The sequence below is a fragment of the Falco naumanni genome, chromosome 9 (genome assembly GCF_017639655.2).
Source record: "Falco naumanni isolate bFalNau1 chromosome 9, bFalNau1.pat, whole genome shotgun sequence".
NCBI lineage: Eukaryota > Metazoa > Chordata > Aves > Falconiformes > Falconidae > Falco > Falco naumanni.
Window position 1 is genome coordinate 38267183 of NC_054062.1, and position 13653 is coordinate 38280835.

General features: G+C 39.5%; 1 protein-coding gene across 1 annotated transcript in view; it reads left to right on the plus strand.

Moving 5' to 3' along the window:
• Positions 1 to 234: 234 nt before the first annotated feature.
• The window catches only part of FAM13C (family with sequence similarity 13 member C), a 130500-nt gene continuing 117081 nt past the window's right edge, over positions 235 to 13653 (plus strand). The window contains exons 1-5 of the mRNA XM_040607268.1: positions 235 to 264; positions 1845 to 2019; positions 2256 to 2465; positions 4177 to 4360; positions 10116 to 10251. Of these exons, the coding sequence (XP_040463202.1) occupies positions 235 to 264; positions 1845 to 2019; positions 2256 to 2465; positions 4177 to 4360; positions 10116 to 10251 (735 nt within the window). The remainder of the gene's footprint in view (positions 265 to 1844; positions 2020 to 2255; positions 2466 to 4176; positions 4361 to 10115; positions 10252 to 13653) is intronic.

Consider the following 13653-nt stretch of genomic DNA (forward strand, 5'->3'; position numbering starts at 1 on the left):
TGGTTATAAGGAATCCACTTCCACTAGCAGTTAATTTCTACCTTCAACAAAATCTGGAGTGAAACTACTGATTAAGATGATGCCTAGCAATTATGCTATGATAAGTTAATTACAGAGGAACAGCGTAATGGCTGCAGTTGGCTTTGGCTGGACTGCATGGACTTGTGAGGGGAAGAAAGGTGATGGTGTCTCCTGAGCAGCACAGCTGAAATACTGGCACTCTCCTGCAGTAATATGGGAGCAGGCACCTCCCTTTCAATTTGCGTAAGTGAACTTAAACCTGGCTTCTTGAGTCCTTCTTACATCCTTTCTTTGTTCGCAGAAGGCTGTGCTTCTTCCCCCAGCCTAACTGCTGCATCTGTAAAGAGGAGGTATTAAGAGTAATATATCATGGATAGTTCAGAGGCTTTTTTAAACACCTCGTGGCTTATATATGAAAATACTGTAAAATACATTTGGTGCATGCTGATATTGGTTCCTTGTAGATAATTATTAATGCTTTAGCATTAACATCATGATCTAAGCTTGCTTATGTACCAGAGGAGTGAAATGGGGTCTAGGTATTGCGGTGTGTTTGTGTGCCCTTGCCATGGCAGTGTGGCTGGACACGGCTGCCTGCAGCGCCGGCGCGCAGCTGCACAGAAGCTGTGTGCTTGATGAGCTGAAAACCAGCTCTTCTGTAGTACTGCAGCCACAGGCCTACAGGAAAGTCTGTCCTTTTTACTTCTGAAAACATAATAATAAAAATGTTCAAGAGGAACCCAGTTTTAGAATGTGTTGGCTTAACGCTACCAAAATAAAAAAAGAAAATCAAACCCCCCCTTTAAAATGAAATGCAGATACTGTTTGAATATTTCTCATGCAGAAGTGGTAAATCTGGGTGTTCCTGGTTTGTACTTCTGCTCTCATTGTGTGGTGGACGTGTGTCCTTTCCTTTGTGACTGAAAAAGAGGACAAATTGCAGCACCGTGGGTAATGTCACCTGCTTATAAGGCACAGCAGTGGGGTAGAAGAGGATAAGGGAGTGAGGGCTCCTCATGGCCAGGCAGCATTTCCCCATTTCTTACCTACGTTCCCCTGAGGCGCCAGGTGCAGGGCTGAGGGGCTCAGCGGGCCTGGCCATGGAACCAGCCGGAACCGGCCAGAACCGGCCGCGCCCACCCGGGCAGCCCTGCCCCTCCTCACAGCCAGCCCGCGGCCCCGTGGCCGCCCCCGCCTTAGCCCGTGTAGTGTTGGGCCCAGGTGCCGTGCAGCCTCTCTGTCTGACCAAGATGAAAAAGCAGCTCCCGAGTGCAGGTTGTTCACGATTTATGACGTAGGTTTTTGCGTTGGTTATTGGGGTAAGAAATTTGGAATAACTGGGTGAGCAGATGGGAACCCTTTACCAGGCTCATGCCGTGGCTGCTGCTTAAATTCCTCTTCTGGCTTCTCCATGAGTCTTGCACATTTTTATCGCCATGAGTGAGGTAGACGTGCACAGATTTCCTGGGGTTGAAGGCTGTGTGCCAGCACTTGGTCAGCCTTTTTCCCGACTGTTGGACATTTTCTTAGGGAAGTGGTTTAGTGACACCTCCTTGTCCTAAACAGAGCATCTGCCTTGGCCCGGGGCTCCATTTTCCTCAGAATGTAGGCGTGAGTGGGTTTGATTAGGATTTACTCTACTACAGGTTCTGTCTCAGCTCTGCAGAAAATACATACTGGTGGTATTTTAGGAACATGGAGTAGAAGTAAAATCTGTACTAAGATGCTTTAATGAGAACAATAATTTTACTGAAGACCCTTGGACCTTATAAGCAGAAACCTGCTTTTATTATTCTTAACTTGCCTGGTTTTTTATTCCCCAGAAATCGTTCTCTTCTGTTCAAGTCAGGCACACAACAAATAAAGTCTCACCAGTTCTACAGTTCGGCAGAGAAAGCAGCACATTTGGTGTCCCTCTGGAAACCCTCATACCAGATGCAATGCAATGTGGAGTTCCTTTCCTTGTGACACAGATGGTGGAGTACCTAGAAGTATTTGGCAAGTTCATGTTTTCTCTGGTCTCTGAAAATTGTTATTCTTTGTTTAAGCTGTACTTTTCAGCTGTAATTGCTGAAAAGTCTTTTTTTTGTCTTTTTTTCTTTTTTTTTTTTTTTTTTTTTTTTTACAGTTATTATGCTTTCTTAAAGGAGCTCTTGCTTTTTGAGATTCAGTTCTTGTCGCACGTGGTAATGCAGCTGACCGCTGCTTACTGTTTCATATTTCTTCTTAAACAGGTCTGGAGCGTGTTGGTTTATTTCGAATCAGTGGCTCAGTAAGTAAAATCAAGGAACTGAAGCAGAAATACAATCAAGGAGAAAAAGTTGACCTTATTAATGACGGAGATGTTGATTCTGTGGCCAGTCTCCTGAAGCTCTTTCTGAAAGAAATGCCAGTGGCTGTTTTTCCAGACAACATTAGTTCTGGCTTGCTAAAAACTTTCCAAGGTACAGAACAGACAGCTTTCAAGCTTTTGTTCTTTCTCTGACAATGTTAGATAATGTGTTCGTTACACCTTCCTATAAGCAAGGATTTAAATTTCCTTGACCCAAGGCTGATATTTAATTGCTTTTGATGGACCAGTCTTCTGTGAAGTTGTCTATAGTCTTTTTCTGAATTCATTAAAGCTTTTGGACTCCTCAATATCCTGTGGCAAGGCATTCTGTAATCTAATCCTGTATTCTTTGAGAATGCTTCTGCATCCTTTCTTTTTAAATTGGAAACCTTACTCGTTACTGAGATAACATTTTTATTTCTAATCTAATCACCATCATAATGCTGCTTGTGCCTTTATATAGCCACTGCCTCACTTCTCTCTTTTCCAGGCTGAAGCCTCTCTCTCTATTTAAGTTTCCCTTGTACAGGAGCCTTTTTGTTCCTATTTAGTACTTCTTATTAGTTTTCTTATAGTACTTTTGGACAGCAGTGTGTGGAGCAGCACGAGGCATTCAAATTGCAAAGCCAAGATAAGTACCTACGGCAATACACTGTCTATTTCCCTATTCATGTCTGTAATGACTGAGCTAATGCATTCAGACATCCTGCCCAGTGGTTTTGACTGATAACCAATTCAGGTGTTTGCGTATGAATAAGTGGGTTTTGTGGGTTAGATTACAGGTTTCAAACTTCATTTGCGAGGTGCCAAGTTATGTAGGTGTTTACCAAAAAAAAAAAAAGAAGGAAAAAAGGGAAAGGAGTGACTTTTGTGAGCTATGAAAGTCCATACTGAAAGATCTACAGGGCTTTTTTGCAGACTCCTTGTTTTAACTACCTTGAATATTCTTGCTGTTATTATTTGTTTTTTAAATATTTTTTTTCCCCTCTCAATCTTCTTTTCTATATCTCACATTAATACATTGAGTGCCATGGGTCTTTGCCTTTATGAAATGTATTTTTTAGGGCTAAAATTGCCCTTTAGGCCATGATCTGCTGTTCACAATGTCAAAACTATGTGGATGCATCCTGGTGATCTATGGCAAATTTGAGCATCAGCTGCCAATTATTGAGCAGTATGTCATCTCAGTTCTAATAACCAGGAGACTTTATTACACTAATTCTGAACTGCTGATCAAATAGAGTTGTTTGTGAATCCATTTTCTGCCTTGTAACTCTTCTTTGAAGAAGGACAACCAAGAAAATGCTAAGTATCCCCAATATAGATTTTTAAATGTCTCTTGTGTAACTACAGTTGCATATTTATAGAGCAAAAATGTTTTGAGAGTGAGAGCTACCAATTAGTCAGGAAATGAAGATGATGTTGGGCTGAAAGAGTACAATTTCTTATTCAACTTAATGAGAATCATACAGCATGTGTAAAATCTCTGGGGAGAGTCAAGGCTGACAATTTTGTATCATTTTTAAAGGCAGCTTTAAGGATTCAGGTATATATGACTACTGTCTGTAATTCCTTTAAAAAAGTAGCAAGTGCTAGATGATTCCATCATAGCAGGAAGAATAGCAGAAACTGTATATAAAACTCAACATCTGGAAAATCCATCATACTTAAATATTAATTTGTGAAAATAGTTGTCAAAATTTAATCTACTTGCTCTAATATATTTTAAAATCTTCCCTCTTTCTCAGATCTATAATAATATCTATAGTGAAATTCTGTTATTATTAGGCATATCTATGCCATAATTTTTTTTTTTTCCCCAGAGCACAAAATCCACACAATGAAATGCATAGAGAACCTGAGACAGTTGCTCGGCTGCCTGCCCAAAGCCCATCAAAACCTTCTTCAGTTCCTGTCTGCTTTCCTGTTAAAGGTAGCAACACACAGTGCAGTGAATTTCATGACTCTGGAAAACCTAGCCATTGTGTTTGGACCTGTTCTGTTCAAGTAAGTACTTGCTATTTAGCTACTTTAAATAGATCACACTTTACAATGAGGCTTTCTGTTATAACCGTATGTCCGCTAGTAAGTGGAACATTTTGAAAGTTAATTGTTTATATAGTGTATTATGGGTAGGTGTGACAGATTCTGAGCTGGCTGACCACCTTCAGCCTGTTAGGCACTGACTGCACAGGTTCAGCCTCAAGTAAGAAACCATCTGAAGAGAAAAGGCATGAGGGACAGAGAGCTGTTTAATCAGAACTACTCCTCTTAGTCAAGTTAAGTGCTGGCTGTGGAGGCTGCTTAGTTGTTAGCCTTGATTCCGAAAAGCTAAGGCTGACTTTGACCTTGTAAGAGCATTTGGTATCAGAGAAAGGAATCTCTTTCATCAAGGAAAAGAAGTAACTCATTCTGCCTTTGCCACTAAACTGCAAGCTGACATCTGAGCAGAGGCTAGCTGAGCCTGCAAACTGTGAGTGCTTGGTTGAAGCTAGAGAAGGTATATTTGGGATGATGGTGAGTGGGTGCATAACTGGATGCTAAAAGAGAAAAGTGGGAGGGCATATGTCATACAAGACAAGGTGGTGAGAAGTTAACAGCCTAGAGTGATCTGTTAATGGAGGATTTTCCACTGAAGCTGGAACAATTTTGTTCTTTAGCCTATCCTTCATGTTGACATTAGGGGATGTAAAATGTTTATACCTGTCTAACAATTTGTCAACCTTTGTTTTAGTGGGTCATAGCCATTCCAGCTTAATGTGAACTATAAACCAATGCTGCTTTGCAAAGCGTATACGTTAACAATTAGTATTTTCTAAGCCATAAAAAAAGCATAGTATTTTTTGTGCTTTTTTTGTATGACAAGCCAGGTTAGTTATTAAAAAGATGTATTCAGCAAAATTGGTACCAAGCCCATTAGAAATCAGTGACAGGCTTTGTTTTGGGGAGCTGTGATCTTAAACCTTGCTCCTGTTGCCGTAGGTCTCTATGTTAGTGTCTGTTTACCTGCTCTGTGGGCCTACCATGAGAGGTACCAGCATATAACCTTCGCAGGTGATATAAGTAAAAGGTCCCTTACTTTAGCAAAAGTACAGCTAGGGTGAAGAATCTAACGTCATCTAGTGTGGTAAGAGTTGCACCATTTGCTCCTGTGAGAATAAGCTTCACCACGGAGGATATTCAGTGATGGAACAAAGGAGTTCTGCAACCAAACCCCAAGTTCCTTAAAGTTTGCATGCTAAAATCATTAAATGAGCGTAGGCAGATGAAGTTTACTACCCAGCATCTGGATTAGTTGTGTCGTGATACTTAGAACAAACAGGTAGAAGGCTGGTGCCAAAAGGCTTTCACCGAAAATCTAGCCTCTTCTCCCCACACTGACTCAACAAGGACTGCACAGACTGTCACTCTTCTGTCATGAGGCCCTCTTCACTATCACATGGGTCTTCTGTGCATGCACACACACTTTCCTTTATCTCCTTTCCCAAATTGTCTGAACCTGTGGCCACTGATTTCTGTATCCATGCCTAAGAATCCAGTAGGCCTCCTTATTGATTGGTGAGCTGTCTCAGTTTTTAAGCATCCCGCTCTGTTTTGGAAGACAGTCCAGCTACTTCTGAGCATGCCCCTCTTTTTTTTAAAGTACACTTGGTACTAAACTAAATGCTTGTGGCAATGACCTTTCTGAGAAGCTCTGAAAATGGTCAGCATTGGGTTTCCCTCCCAGTGACTTGACAAGACAACACCGCTACCATAAATAGAAGTATATCTGCCCTGTGAACATTAACTCTAGCTTTTTACAGTCATTCTGATCTCACCAGCTCTGGGAGAGAAAGCGGTAAGTATGGAGCTCATTTTTTGTAAAGTGTATGACTAGTGCTGCTCTTGGAGAGTTACCTCCCAGGATTATGAAAAATCTCTTCTTCGGTGGTTGGGCAGAGAGGAGAGACTTGCAACTGGCATTTTCTGTCAGCAAGATTGCTGTACCACTTCCTGCTATGACTCAGAGTAAACCATTTGTGTTGTCCTGTATAGCAGCAAAATTCAAGGTAGTTTAATGTGGCAAACCATATCTGCTGACACAGGGAATAAAATCATAAATATCCTTTATGCCTTTCAGAGCAAGGATTCGTGCAATTAGCTAGTATGTTATGAAATATTTGGCAACCAGAATATAGATTCACTGGAAAGTGAGACATGTTGGGTAGTACTTGCTACAGTAGTTCAGTCAGAGCATGAAGGTTATTGAAAAAACAGCTGTAGATCTAATCTGCAGAAATGTAGATACCCCATGCAATTGTTGGAAGTAACCTTCTAGATGTAATATCAGCTCCACTTATGGCACTAATTCATCGCAGGTGTTAAAACTGTTCTGCATGTATTCTGGCAATCCGTGGTTTTCTGCAATTCTTTCTTTCTTCTTTGACATTAAACACATAAACTAAGTTGTTTATAAGCCTTTTTACTTTAAATTTTTGATCTATTCAAGTGTAAATTCTGTCTATGGTTATCATCTGTTGTAGTCTGTTGACACTTCTATTTGTTGAGACCTGTCATTCTTATAGTTTCAGTGAAGTGACTGGGTTGTAATATTCGGTAGTTGGAACACAGAATACATATGGGCCTTGGGGACATATGATTAGAATATAAAACTTGCTGCTTATTATACCTTGCAAGCCTAAACTGCATATACTTCACAATTAGTAACTATTGTAGTTGCAACACAAAAAATATAAGCCTTAGCCCAGATATTATTTTGGAATTCTAGTTAGAAGCTCACAGAAATCTCCTATTATCATTAGTTTGCTACATTTAAAATTAATACCGTTGTGTGAAAACCGATTGTTAAATAAGCTATTTTCTATTTTTAATCTGTTGCAGTCCCTTCTTTCATGCTGGTTGTATTGAATATCTGACTAAAATCATCTTCATATTGGAAGGATTCTGTTTTAATACTAGTATATATGCTTCCTGTCCTTGGTCAGGGTGGTAGGACCCAAAGTGGGAATAAGAAAAGACATGTCTCAGAAAAAATGTAACTAAGTAAAATGTTTTGATTTTACTTGAGTCTCCTTTGCAAACCAGCTCCTTCTGATTTCTTCTACTGGCTTTCCTCCCTCATGCTATTTTTTGCCCATGAGACTGAGTTAAGCTATGTTTGCTGCTGTTAAGTTGCTCCACCAGCACCTTTCACATTGCTTTTAGATTTTTGACCCTGGCATCTGTTTCTTATCTTTTGAGACTTCAGTGTTAACATTTGCATGATGCAGCTTTTATGTCCTCACCTCCTTGTAGTTAAGAGGACCAAAACTATAACTGTGGCTCAAGTATCAGGCTGGCTACTCCCTAGCCTTTCTTTGCTAAGTTCCATTCTTTTATCAGCTTCTGCTGTTGATTTCTTTCTGCTTGTCCTCTGAAGTATTTATTTCTGTTGCCATTCATCCATCTTCTTGTGAGATGTTTCATGTCCTCCTTGTGTCTGTAAATGCCAAGGAGAATGCGTTGCTTTGCTTTTGTCAGAGTTTCAACTGATATTACTTAAATTTTGATGGATATTTTGTTACACCTCATCTTAGTAAAAAGATTTCTGCTGCTAACCTCAGTAAGTAATTCTTGCATGAGTGCACAAGGATGCTAACAAACCAGCTGTTTGCTTCTTGCTCACTTAGACTCATTCTTTCTGTGAATTTGCAGTAAGCCTCTGCCAGCATGGAACCTTGGCAGATCTCCTGAACATGGCTGAGGCAAGGGACCGTATGGATTTTTCTAACTTGTACTTTGTGGAAAAGCAACTTTGAAAGGTTTAGACTCAAGGAAACCAGCAGCTGATTCCTGATGATCAGTTTTTAATTGTTTCTTAACTGTAGAGTGTTCTCCTGTGTTTGATCTGCATTACTACAACAGATTACATGGTGAAGTGCAGAATATACTTCAGCAGCTGTGCTCTTCCTAGGAAAGCGTTCCTGGATTTAGCAGTGATTGAACATGGGTCCCCTATTTTCAGCCTGATAACAGACTTTCTACTAGCAGCAGCAGAAGTATCTTAAAAAGCAGGAACTGATTATTTTACAAAATTAATTGAAAGTCATTGTGGAAGGTGGCTGCAGAGGAAACTAAAAATGTATTTTCTATGTTTGGAATACACATCTGTTGCCACCCATGAATGTCTGTGGATGAGCAGACATTGATACTTGTAGTCAGCTGTGGGTTCGCATCCCTGAATATAGCTTGGATTTATTAACATGAAGTGAGAACTGGGCACCCAGAACTGTTAGAAAGGGAAAGTGGGACTCAGTAAGTAGTGCAAGAGCTGTTTGTCTTCATGAAGAACATGCGGAGTGCTCCTTGCTATTAAGGAGTGAAGAGCTGATAGAGATGGATTCAGGAATGTGTGTCTGAGTTATAGAAAGAAGCTGAAAAAGACAGACAAGGGGCTAAAAGATTGCTTGTATGGCCTATGAGTTGAGTCTGTTAATATTTAGGTAAGCAAGGAATAATCTCTTAGGATTGTTGTATGAGGGAAAGGCTGTTGCTTAGTCAATGAGGTTTTACATGCAGGCTTGCTTCCTGTGGAGAAACTGAGTTTGTCCTAAGGATAGGAATCCAAGGAGGAGAAATGTTGGCCAACGCTACAGGAGTGATGACACAGTAGTTTATCTTATAAATCTGTCTACATTGTGCCTGGGTATAACTCTGCTTAAATCATCTTCTTTCAAAATAAGCCCAAACTCAAGTTCTCATAAAACAACAGTAAGTTTACAAAAGAAGAACATGAGTTAAAGCAATTGGAATGGGCCCAGTGTATTTGTACTTTAAAATAACGAATAATGAACATACAGAAAACTGGTGGTGTGTGTATGTCTCCACAGTTTAATTTCTTGTTTAAATATTAATATTGTGCTGGGTGGAATTGACTTGGTGCAGCAAGGCTGGAGAAGCTGGATTAAGGCAACAGCATTTATGTAAATGTCCTTCGGGCTTCCAAATAGTTCATGGGGGGGAATACACAGGTCTTTCACGGAATGAGATTAGAATCCCGTATAAAGAATCCCTCGACCTTAATTAAATGACTCCAACTTAATCTACTTGTGTGGATAGTAATAATTAAAATATTGTTTATTTACAAAATGAGAGAGAGAAAGAAAGAGAAAAAACAACCTGTTAATAGGAGCATCTGGAAGTTCCACTGCATGATGTGCCTGATGTCTGTGAATTTATAAATTATTACACTGAATCATTATATAATTTATAAAATATTACACTGAAATTTCTTACTTAATGTTTTTTTTCCAGGAAGTCCTGTTAATAAGACATTCTAACCATCAAAGTTTACCTTCATAAACTAAGACAGAACAAAACTACACTCTTACAGCCCCAATGCCAGTGAGTGACAGCAGATTTCTAGGACTTTTTTTTTTTTGTCCTCTTCATCCTTGATTTTATGAACTTCATATCTGAGTTACTGTCAGGTTCTAGCTGTTTTGCTGAGCTGCCTCAAAGATTCACTGTGTTGTGAAACACTGCAGGAAACTGGGGCTCCGTCAGTCTGAGGCTTCCAGTGTTGTGAACCCACCAAATTTAGCTGGTCCCTGTCCCAACAATTGCTTGTTGGGAATGAGGCTGGAACTCTGTTTTATCCAGTCGCCCAACTGGATAAAAGGCTTTGCTGAATTATCTTGGGTATTGGAGGGTTCCCTTTGTGACTCACCATTAGCCACTGATCTGAGCGCTCCTAAACCTAATCCATCTCCTCTTCCCTTAGGATCCCTGTTAGTCCCTTGGCCTGTGAAGAGCAAAGGCTTTACAATGGCCTCCTGCTGTATTTGCTTCAACACCATGAGATGCTCTTTGTTGACTTGAACCCTTGTTACTCACAGAGACAAGCAAATGGCCTTCAGGTAAGAAAGTTACATTAATCGGTTCAGCAAGTAATAAAAAGTGCTTCGTTTGGTTGGAACCTACAAAGGGAAATATATTTACTTATTCATAGTGTAATGAATAACTATAGCTTGTTGCCAGCAATGTAAATATGCATCATATGCCTAAGCTAGAGGGGAAACCTGAGTGTTTAAAATTCTGATTTTGAAAAAAATGCAAGTGCAAAAGTAAAAGGTCAAGAATAAAATCCCAAGTTGTTCCACTTTACATATCTTAATGCCAAGATTTGTTAGATCAAAATCACTGGATTTTTCCTTCAGTGAAGCACTTTTAATGTTGTGTGTGTGTTTGGCTATAAATTGGCAATGCAGGAAAGCAAAAACTAGAAAGGTCAAACCTCTCTCTCCTTTCCAGAGCTCACTGTGTATGTTTCAGACTCCCCTTAGGCATATTTTTTTCTAAAACATTGTTAGTACTTGCAATTATTTTTTTTGCTTTTTTTTTTTTTTCCAAAAACCTCTCAGTGGAAGAAACATGATGGTTTAGGAAGAGAGTCTATATACGTCTTGTTTTCAGTTTGTGATGTGATGTATCTTCGCTGCTTAACTTGAAATTGATTTTTAGAAAAAGACATGAAGGAAAGGTTTTAGCAAAACCTACAGTTTAATACTGCACCATGCAGTTACCACGCATCCTTGCAGTTCATGACTAGATTGATAGCGGTGTGCCAGATTAAGTGAAGGATTATGAAAGAAATTTGCATTGCATGTAATTGTAGATCATGGTGCTCATGTTTGTGACTCCTTAATTTCCTGGCTTCTTTCTCCAAGTATCGGTGTTAAGGAATACTGGCAGACTTCTAATACAAAGTCAAATTCAGTATTTAGAGCCTATTATATATCCTAAACTCAATATTGAGACTGTAATACTCTTTGGAACCTCTCTTTTAAAATAAATGCTGTATAGCCATAGGAACAGAGAACAGAATACACTGACACAAGGACGTTTCTAAAATATTCCTGCTATGTCAGAGGACGTGCCCCAAAATCTAAAAAGTAGGATTGTTTCACACAAACACAGTGTTGGAGCCCATGCCTCCAGCTCCCCTAGTGTCTGAGGATGTCCCATGTCACTACCACCTTCGAGAATTCCTGCAACCTATACTCAAATGAGCATGCAAGATCAAAATATTAGCTATTCTATTATATCACCTTCTGCTTGCAAGGCTAGAAGAAGCATCGGTAGCTAAAGAAAATTGGAACAGTATTAGAGAAGCCAGGAAACCTGGCTTTCTATTGCAGTGCTTTTGTTTCAGAAGCAACTTCACTCCCTGTAATTCTGCAAAATGTCACGGTCTGTCTGGGATTGTGGTGATGTGGGAAAGAAATCTGCTGAAAAGATCCTTTCAAGTTCTTTAATAAAACCTCAGACAAGGCATAGCCATGAGGCACTCTCCTGCTCTGAGGTAAGCTTATGAAAGAAATCCCATCTGTGGGTGAGAAGGGAATTCAGTATTCTGTGGTTGATCTTGTTTTTGTAATTCCTGGCAGGAAACCCAGCACATTGGATAGGTACCCTTCATCTTTCATAATATAACAATTACTCAAAGTCCACTAAACTGGAAACATCAAAGTTAGGTTTACAAACTAAACATATTGAAAAGTGCATGTTCTAGTTCCAGCATAGCAAGCAAAAAGTGAAATGGCAATCCTGGCTCAGATCCCTTGTTGCTTCCTGGAAATGAAACTTGCTTTTATTGGCTGTTTCTCATGAAATAACTTAAAGCATTTACACAGATACTTGCGTTTGGACTACTTAATTCCTGTGATTTTGTTGTTGTTGTTGTCAGGGTGCCTTTTTTTTTACCCCACTTCAACATTATATGTTATCCTAATTAATTGAACTCTAACAAATTAAAGCTATACCAATCTGGCAGGCATGCCATACAGCTGACACAGGCTTAACCTTCCGTTGTGTTGTTTGTAGGCTCAGATGGGCAAGACTGACTGTTCCCGAGCAGAGCTCTTAGTATCTTGAAGTGCTGGGAGTCATCCCACTTATTCTACATCTGCAGGCTGATTCAGGCTGACAGACTGGGAGAAGAATTTGCAGGTTTTTGAAAGTCATTGGTCTAATAGTTCAGAACTATTACCCTGGGCTGGATAGTAGACTAATCACAGCCCCCTTTTCCATCTAAAGATAGGTGTTTAAAGGATATATCCAAGGTACTGTGTATTTTAGCTTGTCCTTTTTCCTGGCTATTTTGTGTTGTACTTTTTTCTTCTTCTTAAAATAGAGTTGGAGTGTAAAATCCTGCCAGTTTTCTTTTAGTTTTTTTTATTGGTTTTATTTTTTTTTTTTAATTTTCCCCTTATGAATCCATTAACATTTAAAGCTGTCCTATAACCTTCTGTGCTAGCTCACAAACTGCACTGGTACTATATCAGTTTTCCTGTTTGGCTGAAATAATAAAAAGAGGTTAGACACTGCAGTGTTTGTTTTGACCTGAGGCCTCTCCAGATAACGGTGTTTAACCTGAAGTCTATCACTGGATGTGTTGGAGGTGTACAAGATTATCCTAACTTCTATAGTGTAATTAAATTATGAACCAAACCTTGCAAATACCAATTTGTCATGCTGTTTGCCCTCATAATTTCTGAATCTAATGTTCTAGATAAAAGCTGACCATGGAATTTTTTTCCAAGAGTATTTTTGCATATCTCCCTTGTGTACAAAAGTAAAAAATAAATCCTTTCTTAATTATGCATGCTACCTTTGTCTTGCAAACAAACAGAAGCATGACTTTGTGGGTACGTACAAGCTACTGCATGTATCTGCATTAAAGCATGAGATACATTAGGAAAAAAAGCCTACACTCTGAGGAAATGAGTCTCATTTCTTGATTTTTCTTTGTCCTTTTATGCTTGCTTCACTTTATATCAGCAAGGCTGCAGGGACTACCTATTGATTGGATCATATGTAGCTACTCCCTACAATTATGGAACCCCATTATAAAGGAATCGTAGAGATCCATGGGGCTGGGGAAGTGGACCTGGAGAGTATCCTGGACCTGCAAGCTGACCACAGACACCTTAGTGAATTTCTGAAACTGCAGTGTGGTTTGGAGTTGGTCAGAAGAGTACAACTAAATATTTAATTGAGACTTTATCTACTCAAATTATGGTTTTGTTGGGAAGGCTTTTGTGGTCTGGAGAGTTTTGTCAGTCTCAGGTTTTTAGCCTTTTTTCAAAGAGGAAATGGAGTTTCAGCTTCAAACCTGTTCTGTGAAAAAAATGTGGTGCCTTGCTCTCATCTGAAGTTGCCATACAAAAGAACTGTGGTCTCCCAAATGAATGGTCCTCAGTTTGGAGGACATGAATAATTTAACTGATGTTTTCCTTTGCTAGTCCTATAACAATGCT